General features: G+C 49.0%; 1 protein-coding gene across 5 annotated transcripts in view; it reads left to right on the top strand.

Moving 5' to 3' along the window:
• The window catches only part of LOC141763676 (tectonin beta-propeller repeat-containing protein 2-like), a 59453-nt gene that overhangs the window by 18576 nt on the left and 23377 nt on the right, over positions 1–17500 (top strand). For all 5 annotated transcript variants that reach the window (XM_074628243.1, XM_074628242.1, XM_074628241.1 and 2 more), the window contains 9 exons: positions 1–36; positions 114–333; positions 4608–4797; positions 4881–5118; positions 12594–12833; positions 14859–14926; positions 15439–15554; positions 15683–15856; positions 16263–16443. The exon at positions 1–36 is cut by the window's left edge and continues 176 nt beyond it. In XM_074628243.1, coding sequence (XP_074484344.1) covers positions 1–36; positions 114–333; positions 4608–4797; positions 4881–5118; positions 12594–12833; positions 14859–14926; positions 15439–15554; positions 15683–15856; positions 16263–16443 — 1463 coding nt within the window. The remainder of the gene's footprint in view (positions 37–113; positions 334–4607; positions 4798–4880; positions 5119–12593; positions 12834–14858; positions 14927–15438; positions 15555–15682; positions 15857–16262; positions 16444–17500) is intronic.

The raw sequence follows: 17500 nt of genomic DNA, 5'->3' as shown, positions 1-17500 counted from the left end.
GAGGAGGTGGAGGAGGCAGAGGAGGAGCAGCTGGAGGTGAATGGCAGCCGTCTTCTGGTCTACCTGGTCTACCTGGTGGACTCTGGTGAACTCACCTGTTCCTGTCTGTCCAGGTCACGGACCCGCTCGGCCGCCAATCCGGTTTGTTCACCAGCAGCTCTCGTAGCCGCAGCAGCTCCGTCACTTCCTGGGACGGTCTCCACGGAAACACGCCGGTGACCGCTTCCTGTGACCTGAGCTCCAGACGCTACAGCGCCCCCCTGTGTCAGGACGGGCTGCAGCAGGAGCTGGTGGTGAAGGCCATCAGAGTGAAGAAGAGGAGGAGACGACAAGGCAAGGCTGTAGACACCCTGCACTGTCTCACTGTCTCACTGTCTCACTGTCTCACTGTCTCACTGTCTCACTGTCTCACTGTCTCTGTGTCTCACTGTCTCACTGTCTCACTGTCTCTGTGTCTCACTGTCTCTGTGTCTCACTGTCTCACTGTCTCTGTGTCTCACTGTCTCACTGTCTCACTGTCTCTGTGTCTCACTGTCTCTGTCTCACTGTCTCTGTGTCTCACTGTCTCTGTCTCTGTGTCTCACTGTCTCTGTCTCACTGTCTCTGTCTCACTGTCTCTGTCTCACTGTCTCTGTCTCACTGTCTCTGTGTCTCACTGTCTCTGTCTCACTGTCTCTGTCTCACTGTCTCTGTCTCACTGTCTCTGTGTCTCACTGTCTCTGTCTCTGTGTCTCACTGTTTCTGTGTCTCACTGTCTCTGTGTCTCACTGTCTCACTGTCTCACTGTCTCTGTGTCTCACTGTCTCTGTGTCTCACTGTCTCTGTGTCTCACTGTCTCTGTGTCACACTGTCTCTGTGTCACACTGTCTCTCTGTCTCTCTGTCTCTGTGTTTCACTGTCTCTGTCGTCTCACTGTCTCTGTGTCTCACTGTCTCTCTGTCTCTCTGTCTCTGTGTTTCACTGTCTCTGTCGTCTCACTGTCTCTGTGTCTCACTGTCTCTGTGTCTCACTGTCTCACTGTCTCTGTGTCTCTGTCTCACTGTCTCTGTGTCTCACTGTCTCTGTGTCTCTGTCTCACTGTCTCTGTGTCTCACTGTCTCACTGTCTCTGTGTCTCTGTCACACTGTCTCTCTGTCTCTCTGTCTCTCTGTCTCTGTGTCTCACTGTCTCTGTCGTCTCACTGTCTCTGTGTCTCACTGTCTCTCTGTCTCTGTGTTTCACTGTCTCTGTCGTCTCACTGTCTCTGTGTCTCACTGTCTCTGTCTCTGTCTCACTGTCTCTGTGTCTCACTGTCTCTGTGTCTCACTGCGTCTGTCTCTCTGTCTCTGTCTCACTGTCTGTATTTCACTGTCTCATTGTCTCACTGTCTCTGTGTCTCACTGTCTCACTGTCTCACTGTCTCACTGTCTCTGTGTCTCACTGTCTCACTGTCTCTGTGTCTCACTGTCTCACTGTCTCACTGTCTCTGTGTCTCACTGTCTCACTGTCTCACTGTCTCACTGTCTCTGTGTCTCACTGTCTCACTGTCTCACTGTCTCTGTGTCTCACTGTCTCACTGTCTCACTGTCTCTGTGTCTCACTGTCTCTGTGTCTCACTGTCTCTGTGTCTCACTGTCTCTGTCGTCTCACTGTCTCTGTGTCTCACTGTCTCTGTCTCACTGTCTCTGTGTCTCACTGTCTCTGTGTCTCACTGTCTCACTGTCTCTGTGTCTCACTGTCTCTGTGTCTCACTGTCTCTGTGTCTCACTGTCTCTGTGTCTCACTGTCTCTGTGTCTCACTGTCTGTGTCTCACTGTCTCTGTGTCTCACTGTCTCTCTGTCTCACTGTCTCTGTGTCTTTACTGTCTCTGTGTCTCACTGTCTCTGTCTCTGTGTCTCACTGTCTCTGTCTCACTGTCTCTGTGTCTCACTGTCTATGTCTCTCTGTCTCACTGTCTCTGTGTCTCACTGTCTCTGTGTCTCACTGTCTCTGTGTCTCACTGTCTCTGTCTCACTGTCTCTGTGTCTCACTGTCTCTGTGTCTCACTGTCTCTGTGTCTCACTGTCTCTGTCTCACTGTCTCTGTGTCTCACTGTCTCTGTGTCTCACTGTCTATGTCTCTCTGTCTCACTGTCTCTGTGTCTCACTGTCTCTGTCTCACTGTCTCTGTGTCTCACTGTCTCTGTGTCTCACTGTCTATGTCTCTCTGTCTCACTGTCTCTGTGTCTCACTGTCTCTGTCTCACTGTCTCTGTGTCTCACTGTCTCTGTGTCTCTCTGTCTCTGTGTCTCTCTGTCTCTGTGTCTCTCTGTCTCTGTGTCTCTCTGTCTCTGTGTCTCACTGTCTGTGTCTCACTGTCTCTGTCTCACTGTCTCTGTCTCTGTGTCTCACTGTCTCTGTGTCTCTCTGTCTCTGTGTCTCTCTGTCTCTGTTTCTCACTGTCTCACTGTCTCTGTCTCTGTGTCACACTGTCTCTGTGTCTCTCTGTCTCTGTTTCTCACTGTCTCACTGTCTCTGTCTCTGTGTCTCACTGTCTCTGTCTCACTGTCTCTGTGTCTCACTGTCTCTGTGTCTCACTGTCTCTGTGTCTCACTGTCTCTGTGTCTCACTGTCTGTGTCTCACTGTCTCTGTGTCTCACTGTCTCTCTGTCTCACTGTCTCTGTGTCTTTACTGTCTCTGTGTCTCACTGTCTCTGTCTCTGTGTCTCACTGTCTCTGTCTCACTGTCTCTGTGTCTCACTGTCTATGTCTCTCTGTCTCACTGTCTCTGTGTCTCACTGTCTCTGTGTCTCACTGTCTCTGTCTCACTGTCTCTGTGTCTCACTGTCTCTGTGTCTCACTGTCTATGTCTCTCTGTCTCACTGTCTCTGTGTCTCACTGTCTCTGTGTCTCACTGTCTCTGTCTCACTGTCTCTGTGTCTCACTGTCTCTGTGTCTCTGTCTCTGTGTCTCACTGTCTCTGTGTCTCACTGTCTCTGTGTCTCTCTGTCTCTGTGTCTCTCTGTCTCTGTGTCTCTCTGTCTCTGTGTCTCTCTGTCTCTGTGTCTCACTGTCTGTGTCTCACTGTCTCTGTCTCACTGTCTCTGTCTCTGTCTCTGTGTCTCACTGTCTCTGTGTCTCACTGTCTCTGTCTCTGTCTCTGTGTCTCACTGTCTCTGTGTCACACTGTCTCTGTGTCTCTCTGTCTCTGTTTCTCACTGTCTCACTGTCTCTGTCTCTGTGTCTCACTGTCTCTGTCTCACTGTCTCTGTGTCTCACTGTCTCTGTGTCTCACTGTCTCTGTGTCTCACTGTCTCTGTGTCTCACTGTCTCTGTGTCTCTGTGTCTCACTGTCTCTGTCTCTGTGTCTCACTGTCTCTGTCTCACTGTCTCTGTGTCTCACTGTCTCTGTGTCTCACTGTCTCTGTGTCTCACTGTCTCTGTGTCTCATTGCGTCTGTGTCTCACTGCGTCTGTCTCACTGTCTCTGTCGTCTCACTGTCTCTGTTTCTCTGTCTCACTGTCTCTGTGTCTCACTGTCTCTGTCTCACTGTCTCACTGTCTCACTGTCTCTGTCTCTGTGTCTCACTGTCTCTGTGTCTCACTGTCTCTGTCTCTCTGTCTCACTGTCTCTGTGTCTCACTGTCTCACTGTCTCTGTGTCTCACTGTCTCTGTCTCACTGTCTCACTGTCTCACTGTCTCTGTCTCTCTGTCTCACTGTCTCTGTGTCTCACTGTCTCACTGTCTCTGTGTCTCACTGTCTCTGTGTCTCACTGTCTCTGTGTCTCATTGCGTCTGTGTCTCACTGCGTCTGTCTCACTGTCTCTGTCTCTCTGTCTCTCTGTCTCTGTGTCTCACTGTCTCTGTGTCTCTCTGTCTCTGTGTCTCACTGTCTCACTGTCTCACTGTCTCTGTCTCTCTGTCTCTCTGTCTCTGTGTCTCACTGTCTCTGTGTCTCACTGTCTCTGTGTCTCTGTGTCTCACTGTCTCTGTCTCTCTGTCTCTCTGTCTCACTGTCTCTGTCTCTCTGTCTCTCTGTCTCTGTGTCTCACTGTCTCTGTGTCTCACTGTCTCTGTGTCTCACTGTCTCTGTGTCTCACTGTCTCACTGTCTCACTGTCTCTGTCTCTCTGTCTCTGTGTCTCACTGTCTCTGTGTCTCACTGTCTCACTGTCGTCTCACTGTCTCTGTGTCTCTGTGTCTCACTGTCTCTGTCTCTCTGTCTCTCTGTCTCACTGTCTCTGTCTCTCTGTCTCTCTGTCTCTGTGTCTCACTGTCTCTGTGTCTCACTGTCTCTGTGTCTCACTGTCTCTGTGTCTCACTGTCTCACTGTCTCACTGTCTCTCTGTCTCTCTGTCTCTGTGTCTCACTGTCCCTGTGTCTCACTGTCTCTGTCTCTCACTGTCTCTGTGTCTCACTGTCTCTGTCGTCTCACTGTCTCTGTCGTCTCACTGTCTCTGTGTCTCACTGTCTCTGTGTCTCACTGTCTCTGTGTCTCACTGCGTCTGTGTCTCACTGCGTCTGTCTCTCTGTCTCTGTCGTCTCACTGTCTCTGTCGTCTCACTGTCCCTGTCTGTCTGTCTCTGTGTCTCACTGTCTCACTGTCTCACTGTCTCACTGTCTCTGTCGTCTCCGTGTCTCCGTCCTCAGACAGCAGCAGTGGGAACCGCCTCTCTGAGAGCAGCTGTTCAGACTCCATGTTTGTAGTCCAGGACGGCAGCTGTAGCGACGGTGGAAGTGGAACTCCTCTGAGTGACGGAGCCTCCCTCATCGGTCTGGACCTTCAGATCCAGGACTCTCTGACGGACTCACAGGAGGCAGGGGTGGAGGTGGAGTCTGGGTTAGTAACTCAAGACCAGTGTCTCATCCTCGTGTCCTGCTCCCCACTGAGCTGTCTGTCTCATCCTTGTGTTCTTGTCCCAGCTCCCTGCTCCCTCCAGGCTCCCTGCTCCTCCAGGGTCTGGAGAACCGGCGGAAAGCCTCTGGTCCCGGTGCAGATGCAGAGGTCGTCCCCCCGACCCCGAACGTGGATCTGCTGCTGGAGTGCACCTTCTCCTACATGCACAACACCGAGGAGGAGGACAGACGGGAGCAGCAGCCAATGGAGGAGCAGGAGGATGAGTTTCTGAGCCCTCTGATTGGACCAGAAGAGAAGGAGGAGGTGATGATGCTGGAGGTCCCTAACCCTAACCCTGTTCTGGACATGAATATAAACACGTGTGACTATCAGGTCTCTGAGGACAGGTCCAAGCCAGGTTCCCCCCGCGGTCTAAATACCTGTGAAGATCAGGCCAGTTAGACCTCTGAGACTAGTCCCTAGTCCTCAGTAACTAGTCCCCAACTAGTCCCTAAACCTCTGCAACTAGTCCCTAGACCTCTTCAACTAGTCCCTAGACCTCTTCAACTAGTCCCCAGACCTCTACAACTAGTCCCCAGACCTCTACAACTAGTCCCCAGACCTCTACAACTAGTCCCCAGACCTCTACAACTAGTCCCTAGACCTCTACAACTAGTCCCCAAACCTCTACATATAGTCCCTAGACCTCTACAACTAGTCCCCAGACCTCTATAACTAGTCCCCAGACCTCTAAAAATAGTCCCCAGACCTCTAAAAATAGTCCCTAGACCTCTACAACTAGTCCCCAGACCTCTACAAATAGTCCCTAGACCTCTACAACTAGTCCCCAGACCTCTACAAATAGTCCCTAGACCTCTACAAATAGTCCCTAGACCTCTACAACTAGTCCCCAGACCTCTACAAATAGTCCCCAGACCTCTAAAAATAGTCCCCAGACCTCTACAAATAGTCCCTAGACCTCTACAACTAGTCCCCAGACCTCTACAAATAGTCCCTAGACCTCTACAACTAGTCCCCAGACCTCTACAACTAGTCCCCAGACCTCTACAACTAGTCCCTAGACCTCTACAACTAGTCCCCAGACCTCTACAAATAGTCCCTAGACCTCTACAACTAGTCCCTAGACCTCTACAAATAGTCCCTAGACCTCTACAAATAGTCCCTAGACCTCTACAACTAGTCCCCAGACCTCTACAAATAGTCCCTAGACCTCTACAACTAGTCCCCAGACCTCTACAAATAGTCCCTAGACCTCTACAACTAGTCCCCAGACCTCTACAAATAGTCCCTAGACCTCTTCAACTAGTCCCAAACTAGTCCCTAAACCTCTTCAACTAGTCCCTAGACCTCTTCAACTAGTCCCCAGACCTCTACAACTAGTCCCTAAACCTCTTCAACTAGTCCCTAGACCTCTTCAACTAGTCCCCAGACCTCTACAACTAGTCCCCAGACCTCTACAAATAGTCCCTAGACCTCTTCAACTAGTCCCAAACTAGTCCCTAAACCTCTTCAACTAGTCCCTAGACCTCTTCAACTAGTCCCCAGACCTCTACAACTAGTCCCCAGACCTCTTCAACTAGTCCTCAGACTTCTACAACTAGTCCCCAGACCTCTACAACTAGTCCCCAGACCTCTTCAACTAGTCCTCAGACTTCTACAACTAGTCCCCAGACCTCTACAACTAGTCCCCAGACCTCTACAACTAGTCCTCAGACTTCTACAACTAGTCCCCAGACCTCTACAACTAGTCCCCAGACCTCTACAACTAGTCCCCAGACCTCTACAACTAGTCCCCAGACCTCTACAACTAGTCCTCAGACTTCTACAACTAGTCCTCAGACCTCTACAACTAGTCCCTAGACCTCTACAACTAGTCCCCAACTAGTCCCCAGACGTCTGCAAATAGTCCCCAGACCTCTACAAATAGTCCCCAGACCTCTACAAATAGTCCCCAGACCTCTACAAATAGTCCTTAGACCTCTACAACTAGTCCCCAGACCTCTACAACTAGTCCCCAGACCTCTACAAATAGTCCCCAGACCTCTACAACTAGTCCCCAGACCTCTACAAATAGTCCCTAGACCTCTACAAATAGTCCCTAGACCTCTAGAAATAGTCCCCAGACCTCTACAAATAGTCCCTAGACCTCTACAAATAGTCCCCAGACCTCTACAAATAGTCCCTAGACCTCTACAAATAGTCCCCAGACCTCTACAAATAGTCCCTAGACCTCTACAAATAGTCCCCAGACCTCTACAAATAGTCCCCAGACCTCTACAAATAGTCCCCAGACCTCTACAAATAGTCCCTAGACCTCTACAAATAGTCCCTAGACCTCTACAAATAGTCCCTAGACCTCTACAAATAGTCCCTAGACCTCTACAAATAGTCCCTAGACCTCTACAAATAGTCCCCAGACCTCTACAAATAGTCCCTAGACCTCTACATATAGTCCCCAGACCTCTACAAATAGTCCCCAGACTTCTACAACTAGTCCTCAGACCTCTACAACTAGTCCCTAGACCTCTACAACTAGTCCCCAACTAGTCCCCAGACGTCTGCAAATAGTCCCCAGACCTCTACAAATAGTCCCCAGACCTCTACAAATAGTCCCCAGACCTCTACAACTAGTCCCCAGACCTCTACAAATAGTCCCCAGACCTCTACAACTAGTCCCCAGACCTCTACAAATAGTCCCTAGACCTCTACAAATAGTCCCTAGACCTCTACAAATAGTCCCCAGACCTCTACAACTAGTCCCCAGACCTCTACAAATAGTCCCTAGACCTCTACAAATAGTCCCTAGACCTCTACAAATAGTCCCCAGACCTCTACAACTAGTCCCCAGACCTCTACAACTAGTCCTCAGACTTCTACAACTAGTCCCCAGACCTCTACAACTAGTCCCCAGACCTCTACAACTAGTCCCCAGACCTCTACAACTAGTCCCCAGACCTCTACAACTAGTCCTCAGACTTCTACAACTAGTCCTCAGACCTCTACAACTAGTCCCTAGACCTCTACAAATAGTCCCTAGACCTCTACAAATAGTCCCCAGACCTCTACAAATAGTCCCTAGACCTCTACAAATAGTCCCCAGACCTCTACAAATAGTCCCCAGACCTCTACAAATAGTCCCCAGACCTCTACAAATAGTCCCTAGACCTCTACAACTAGTCCCCAGACCTCTACAACTAGTCCCCAGACCTCTACAAATAGTCCCCAGACCTCTACAACTAGTCCCCAGACCTCTACAAATAGTCCCTAGACCTCTACAAATAGTCCCTAGACCTCTAGAAATAGTCCCCAGACCTCTACAAATAGTCCCTAGATCTCTACAAATAGTCCCCAGACCTCTACAAATAGTCCCTAGACCTCTACAAATAGTCCCCAGACCTCTACAAATAGTCCCTAGACCTCTACAAATAGTCCCCAGACCTCTACAAATAGTCCCCAGACCTCTACAAATAGTCCCTAGACCTCTACAAATAGTCCCTAGACCTCTACAAATAGTCCCTAGACCTCTACAAATAGTCCCTAGACCTCTACAAATAGTCCCTAGACCTCTACAAATAGTCCCCAGACCTCTACAAATAGTCCCTAGACCTCTACATATAGTCCCCAGACCTCTACAAATAGTCCCCAGACTTCTACAACTAGTCCTCAGACCTCTACAACTAGTCCCTAGACCTCTACAACTAGTCCCCAACTAGTCCCCAGACGTCTGCAAATAGTCCCCAGACCTCTACAAATAGTCCCCAGACCTCTACAAATAGTCCCCAGACCTCTACAACTAGTCCCCAGACCTCTACAAATAGTCCCCAGACCTCTACAACTAGTCCCCAGACCTCTACAAATAGTCCCTAGACCTCTACAAATAGTCCCTAGACCTCTACAAATAGTCCCCAGACCTCTACAAATAGTCCCTAGACCTCTACAAATAGTCCCTAGACCTCTACAACTAGTCCCCAGACCTCTACAAATAGTCCCTAGACCTCTACAAATAGTCCCTAGACCTCTACAACTAGTCCCCAGACCTCTTCAACTAGTCCTCAGACTTCTACAACTAGTCCCCAGACCTCTACAACTAGTCCCCAGACCTCTACAACTAGTCCTCAGACTTCTACAACTAGTCCCCAGACCTCTACAACTAGTCCCCAGACCTCTACAACTAGTCCCCAGACCTCTACAACTAGTCCCCAGACCTCTACAACTAGTCCTCAGACTTCTACAACTAGTCCTCAGACCTCTACAACTAGTCCCTAGACCTCTACAAATAGTCCCTAGACCTCTACAAATAGTCCCCAGACCTCTACAAATAGTCCCTAGACCTCTACAAATAGTCCCCAGACCTCTACAAATAGTCCCTAGACCTCTACATATAGTCCCCAGACCTCTACAAATAGTCCCCAGACCTCTACAACTAGTCCCCAGACCTCTACAACTAGTCCCCAGACCTCTACAACTAGTCCCTAGACCTCTACAACTAGTCCCCAGACCTCTACATATAGTCCCTAGACCTCTACAACTAGTCCCCAGACCTCTATAACTAGTCCCCAGACCTCTAAAAATAGTCCCCAGACCTCTACAAATAGTCCCCAGACCTCTAAAAATAGTCCCCAGACCTCTACAAATAGTCCCTAGACCTCTACAACTAGTCCCCAGACCTCTACAAATAGTCCCTAGACCTCTACAACTAGTCCCAAGACCTCTACAAATAGTCCCTAGACCTCTACAAATAGTCCCTAGACCTCTACAACTAGTCCCCAGACCTTTACAAATAGTCCCTAGACCTCTACAACTAGTCCCCAGACCTCTACAAATAGTCCCTAGACCTCTACAACTAGTCCCCAGACCTCTACAAATAGTCCCTAGACCTCTTCAACTAGTCCCAAACTAGTCCCTAAACCTCTTCAACTAGTCCCTAGACCTCTTCAACTAGTCCCCAGACCTCTACAACTAGTCCCTAAACCTCTTCAACTAGTCCCTAGACCTCTTCAACTAGTCCCCAGACCTCTACAACTAGTCCCCAGACCTCTACAAATAGTCCCTAGACCTCTTCAACTAGTCCCAAACTAGTCCCTAAACCTCTTCAACTAGTCCCTAGACCTCTTCAACTAGTCCCCAGACCTCTACAACTAGTCCCCAGACCTCTTCAACTAGTCCTCAGACTTCTACAACTAGTCCCCAGACCTCTGCAACTATTCCCTAGACCTCTACAACTAGTCCCCAGACCTCTGCAACTATTCCCCAGACCTCTACAACTAGTCCCCAGACCTCTTCAACTAGTCCTCAGACTTCTACAACTAGTCCCCAGACCTCTTCAACTAGTCCTCAGACTTCTACAACTAGTCCCCAGACCTCTGCAACTATTCCCTAGACCTCTACAACTAGTCCCCAGACCTCTTCAACTAGTCCTCAGACTTCTACAACTAGTCCCCAGACCTCTACAACTAGTCCCCAGACCTCTACAACTAGTCCTCAGACTTCTACAACTAGTCCCCAGACCTCTACAAATAGTCCCTAGACCTCTACAAATAGTCCCCAGACCTCTACAACTAGTCCCCAGACCTCTACAAATAGTCCCTAGACCTCAAAAAATAGTCCCTAGACCTCTTCAACTAGTCCCCAGACCTCTACAACTAGTCCCCAGACCTCTACAAATAGTCCCCAGACCTCTACAAATAGTCCCTAGACCTCTACAAATAGTCCCCAGACCTCTACAAAGAGTCCCTAGACCTCTACAAATAGTCCCTAGACCTCTACAAATAGTCCCCAGACCTCTACAAATAGTCCCTAGACCTCTACAAATAGTCCCTAGACCTCTACAAATAGTCCCCAGACCTCTACAAATAGTCCCTAGACCTCTACAAATAGTCCACAGACCTCTACAAATAGTCCCTAGACCTCTACATATAGTCCCCAGACCTCTACAACTAGTCCCCAGACCTCTACAACTAGTCCCCAGACCTCTACAACTAGTCCCTAGACCTCTACAACTAGTCCCCAGACCTCTACATATAGTCCCCAGACCTCTACAAATAGTCCCTAGACCTCTACAACTAGTCCCCAGACCTCTACAAATAGTCCCTAGACCTCTTCAACTAGTCCCAAACTAGTCCCTAAACCTCTTCAACTAGTCCCTAGACCTCTTCAACTAGTCCCCAGACCTCTACAACTAGTCCCTAAACCTCTTCAACTAGTCCCTAGACCTCTTCAACTAGTCCCCAGACCTCTACAACTAGTCCCCAGACCTCTACAACTAGTCCCTAAACCTCTTCAACTAGTCCCTAGACCTCTTCAAATAGTCCCTAGACCTCTACAACTAGTCCCCAGACCTCTACAAATAGTCCCCAGACCTCTACAACTAGTCCCCAGACCTCTTCAACTAGTCCTCAGACTTCTACAACTAGTCCCCAGACCTCTACAACTAGTCCCTAGACCTCTTCAACTAGTCCCCAGACCTCTACAACTAGTCCCCAGACCTCTTCAACTAGTCCTCAGACTTCTACAACTAGTCCCCAGACCTCTGCAACTATTCCCTAGACCTCTACAACTAGTCCCCAGACCTCTGCAACTATTCCCCAGACCTCTACAACTAGTCCCCAGACCTCTACAACTAGTCCCCAGACCTCTTCAACTAGTCCTCAGACTTCTACAACTAGTCCCCAGACCTCTGCAACTATTCCCCAGACCTCTACAACTAGTCCCCAGACCTCTTCAACTAGTCCTCAGACTTCTACAACTAGTCCCCAGACCTCTACAACTAGTCCCCAGACCTCTACAACTAGTCCTCAGACTTCTACAACTAGTCCCCAGACCTCTACAAATAGTCCCTAGACCTCTACATATAGTCCCCAGACCTCTACAAATAGTCCCTAGACCTCTACATATAGTCCCCAGACCTCTACAAATAGTCCCCAGACCTCTACAACTAGTCCCCAGACCTCTACAACTAGTCCCCAGACCTCTACAACTAGTCCCCAGACCTCTACAACTAGTCCCTAGACCTCTACAACTAGTCCCCAGACCTCTACATATAGTCCCTAGACCTCTACAACTAGTCCCCAGACCTCTATAACTAGTCCCCAGACCTCTACAAATAGTCCCTAGACCTCTACAAATAGTCCCCAGACCTCTACAAATAGTCCCTAGACCTCTATATTTAGTCCCCAGACCTCTACAAATAGTCCCCAGACCTCTACAACTAGTCCCCAGACCTCTACAAATAGTCCCTAGACCTCTACAAATAGTCCCTAGACCTCTACAAATAGTCCCCAGACCTCTACATATAGTCCCCAGACCTCTACAAATAGTCCCTAGACCTCTACAACTAGTCCCCAGACCTCTACATATAGTCCCCAGACCTCTACATATAGTCCCCAGACCTCTACAACTAGTCCCTAGACCTCTACAAATAGTCCCTAGACCTCTACATATAGTCCCCAGACCTCTACAAATAGTCCCTAGACCTCTACAACTAGTCCTCAGACCTCTACAACTAGTCCTCAGACCTCTACAACTAGTCCCCAGACCTCTACAAATAGTCCCCAGACCTCTACAACTAGTCCCCAGACCTCTACAACTAGTCCCCAGACCTCTACAACTAGTCCCCAGACCTCTACAAATAGTCCCCAGACCTCTACAAATAGTCCCCAGACCTCTACAAATAGTCCCCAGACCTCTACAACTAGTCCCCAGACCTCTACAACTAGTCCCCAGACCTCTACAAATAGTCCCCAGACCTCTACAACTGTTTCCTCTGTGTTTGCTGACAGGATGAGGACCTGGCGCCCCCTCCTGGTCTGTCAGACCAGATGTTTTACTCCACTGTGTCCAATCTGGACAGAAAACCCAGTATGTCCAGTGATGAAGACGGAGACTTCTACTGTCACAGTCTGCTCCTTTCTGGCAGCGGTGAGGACGTCCTCAACTGTCCATCTGATCAGACAGAGAAGACAACAGACCGACTGATGGACCAGGACGCTCAGGACAGAGACATACACAAACCTGACCAGGTGAGACACACACAAACCTGACCAGGTGAGACACACACAAACCTGACCAGGTGAGACACACAAACCTGACCAGGTGAGACACATAAACCTGACCAGGTGAGACACATAAACCTGACCAGCAGAGACACACACAAACCTGACCAGGTGAGACACACAAACCTGACCAGGTGAGACAAACACAGAACTGACCAGGTGAGACACACAAACCTGACCAGGTGAGACAAACACAGAACTGACCAGGTGAGACACACAGACCTGACCAAGTGAGACACACAGACCTGACCAGGTGAGACACATAAACCTGACCAGGTGAGACACATAAACCTGACCAGGTGAGACACATAAACCTGACCAGTTGAGACAAACACAAACCATGACCAGGTGAGACAAACACAAACCTGACCAGGTGAGACACATAAACCTGACCAGGTGAGACAAACACAAACCTGACCAGGTGAGACACACAAACCTGACCAGGTGAGACACACAGACCTGACCAAGTGAGACACACAGACCTGACCAGGTGAGACACATAAACCTGACCAGGTGAGACACATAAACCTGACCAGGTGAGACACATAAACCTGACCAGTTGAGACAAACACAAACCATGACCAGGTGAGACAAACACAAACCTGACCTGGTGAGACACATAAACCTGACCAGGTGAGAGACTAACAAACCTGACCAGGTGAGACACTAACAAACCTGACCAGGTGTGACACATAAACCTGACCAGGTGTGACACATAAACCTGACCAGGTGAGACACATAAACCTGACCAGGTGAGACACACAAACCTGACCAGGTGAGACACTAACAAACCTGACCAGGTGAGACACATAAACCTGACCAGGTGAGACACTAACAAACCTGACCAGGTGAGACACATAAACCTGACCTGGTGTGACACATAAACCTGACCAGGTGAGACACACAAACCTGACCAGGTGAGACACATAAACCTGACCAGGTGAGACACTAACAAACCTGACCAGGTGAGACACTAACAAACCTGACCAGGTGAGACACATAAACCTGACCAGGTGAGACACTAACAAACCTGACCAGGTGAGACACATAAACCTGACCTGGTGTGACACATAAACCTGACCAGGTGAGACACACAAACCTGACCAGGTGAGACACTAACAAACCTGACCAGGTGAGACACTAACAAACCTGACCAGGTGAGACACATAAACCTGACCAGGTGAGACACTAACAAACCTGACCAGGTGAGACACATAAACCTGACCAGGTGAGACACATAAACCTGACCTGGTGTGACACATAAACCTGACCAGGTGAGACACTAACAAACCTGACCAGGTGAGACACATAAACCTGACCAGGTGAGACACTAACAAACCTGACCAGGTGAGACACATAAACCTGACCAGGTGAGACACTAACAAACCTGACCAGGTGAGACACATAAACCTGACCTGGTGTGACACATAAACCTGACCAGGTGAGACACACAGACCTGACCAGGTGAGACACATAAACCTGACCAGGTGAGACACTAACAAACCTGACCAGGTGAGACACATAAACCTGACCAGGTGAGACACACAAACCTGACCAGGTGAGACACTAACAAACCTGACCAGGTGAGACACATAAACCTGACCAGGTGAGACACTAACAAACCTGACCAGGTGAGACACATAAACCTGACCTGGTGTGACACATAAACCTGACCAGGTGAGACACACAAACCTGACCAGGTGAGACACTAACAAACCTGACCAGGTGTGACACATAAACCTGACCAGGTGAGACACATAAACCTGACCAGGTGAGACACAAACCTGACCAGGTGAGACACTAACAAACCTGACCAGGTGAGACACATAAACCTGACCAGGTGAGACACACAAACCTGACCAGGTGAGACAAACACAAACCTGACCAGGTGAGACACACAAACCTGACCAGGTGAGACAAACACAAACCTGACCAGGTGAGTCTGTCAGGAAACTTGTTTTGTCTTTACTCTTCTATTTTGCCTCTTTGTAGTTGGCAGAGAGCTGGATGGGATACTCGGGACCAGGATGTGGAATACTGAGCCTGCAGGTGACTGACAGGTGGGTGGTCAGTGGACTCTCAGGTGACTAAAGTATGGCCTGTATGTTCAGGTAATGTGTGTGATGGAATAATTGATACACAAGTTAACTTAGGAAGGAAGAGGTCCCGGAGCTGATGATGTCTTACAAAGAAGGTTTATTGAAGCTTGATCAAGGAGCAATTGTCAGGTCTCCACATTGAGGTGCTCTCTGCGTGAAGGCCTCCCAACTCTGCCCTTCCTCCCTGGTGCTCAGTGTCTTACCCCTTATCATGTTTTGACTTACTTCATTCCTCTGGCATCTCTGACCCTGGTTGCCCTAGCGACTGGCTCTACGGTCTCCACTACAGGCACAGCTGTACAGATAACGGTGGCTCCTCTAGACAGGACTCCAACCCAATAATGTCAACAGAGGGACACTCTGACAAACACTCTGACCTTTCTACCAATAAGAGAGGAATTGATGGAAAATTCCATCACAATGTGTCTTACAGGTGACTGACAGTTGTCTTACAGGTGACATGTGTGTTTCAGGTATGTGTGGTGTCTGGACTTTAAAGGAGGACTGTTTTGCAGCGGTCTGCCTGAAACTGGGCTCAACTGGCAGCGCTTTGAAGACAACGTCCACCAGGTGGCGTTGTCACCCTCAGGTGAGCTGCTGTGTACAGGTGTATGTAGCATTAGCAGGATGCTAACTGTTGCTACCTCCATCAGGTAACCTGCTGGTTCCAGGTGTATGTAGCATTAGCAGGATGCTAACTGTTGCTACCTCCATCAGGTAACCTGCTGTGGAAGGTGGAGCAGAAGAGCATGACGGCGTTTGCTTGTGCCAAAGTGTCCGTTAAAGGAAGACGTCACTGGTACAAAGCTGTGGAGCAAACAGCCTTCGTGGCTCTGAGTGACGACTCGGCCTGGATCATCAGGACCAACGGAGACCTCTACCTGCAGACAGGTAACTGTCCACCTGTCTCACTGTCTGTCTCACTGTCTGTCTCATATAGAATACAGGCTTTATGCTAGCATCTCCAAAAGCATGATGGGAATTGTAGTTCTAAAACATGATTATCTCAATGGAAGTACCAGTAGTCTTTACCTGGGTCACCAAGACCAGGACCACCACCACCTCCAGGACCACTACCACATCCAGGACCACTACCACATCCAGGACCACCAAGACATCCAGGACCACCACCACATCCAGGACCACCAACACATCCAGGATCACCAAGACATCCAGGACCACGTGAACACGTCCCTGTGGAGGATTATCTAACCCGTCAGGAGGAGCCGGAGGGGGAGATGACGGATGTCTTCCTGTGTGCTGTTGCCATAGTAACGGTTGTCTCCGTGTCCTCCAGGTCTCAGCGTGGACCGGCCCTGTGCTCGCTCCGTGAAGGTGGACTCTCCCTGTGTCTTCAGTCAGGTGTGTGTCAGTGGAGGAGTCGTCTGGGCTCTGAGTGAACACAAAGCTCTGTTCTACCGCGAAGGACTGGACCCCTACTGCAGCGAGGGGGAGGGCTGGAAGTACGACACCGTCAGGTACTAGTACTGCTACTACTACTACTGTAGTACTGCTACTGTTACTACTACTACTACCACCACTACTACCTCTACTGCTACTACCACTACTACTACCGCTACTACTACTACTACTACTACTACTACTACCGCTACTGCTACTACCACTACTACTACTACTACTACTACTACTACTACTACTACTACTACTACTACTACTACTACTACTACTACTACTGCTACTACCACTACTACTACTACTACTACTACTACTACTACTACTACTACTACTACTACCGCTACTGCTACTACCACTACTACTACTACTACTACTACTACTACTACTACTACTACTACCGCTACTACTACTACCGCTACTACTACTACTACTACTACTACTACCGCTACTGCTACTACCACCACTACTACTACTACTACTACTACTACTACTACTACTACTACCGCTACTGCTACTACCACTACTACTACTACTACTACTACTACTACTACTACTACTACCGCTACTGCTACTACCACTACTACTACTACTACTACCACTACTACCACTACTACTACTACTACTACTACCACTACCACTACTAACACTACTACTACTACTACTACTACCGCTACTGCTACTACCACTACTACCTCTACTGCTACTACCACTACTACTACTACTACCGCTACTACTACTACTACTACTACTACTACTACTACTACCGCTACTGCTACTACTACTACTACTACTACTACTACTGCTACTACCACTACTACCACTACTACTACTACTACTACCACTACTACCACTACTACTACTACTACTACTACTACTACTACTACTACCGCTACTGCTACTACCACTACTACCTCTACTGCTACTACCACTACTACTACTACTACTACTACTACTACTACCGCTACTACTACTACTACTACTACTACTACTACCGCTACTGCTACTACCACTACTACTACTACTACTACTGCTACTACCACTACTACTACTACTACTACTACCGCTACTACTACTACTACTACTACTACTACTACTACTACCGCTACTGCTACTACCACT

This window comes from Sebastes fasciatus, unplaced genomic scaffold (genome assembly GCF_043250625.1).
Source record: "Sebastes fasciatus isolate fSebFas1 unplaced genomic scaffold, fSebFas1.pri Scaffold_25, whole genome shotgun sequence".
NCBI lineage: Eukaryota > Metazoa > Chordata > Actinopteri > Perciformes > Sebastidae > Sebastes > Sebastes fasciatus.
The sequence above is the reverse complement of the archived record's forward strand: the minus strand, read 5'-3'. Positions and strand labels throughout refer to the sequence as shown.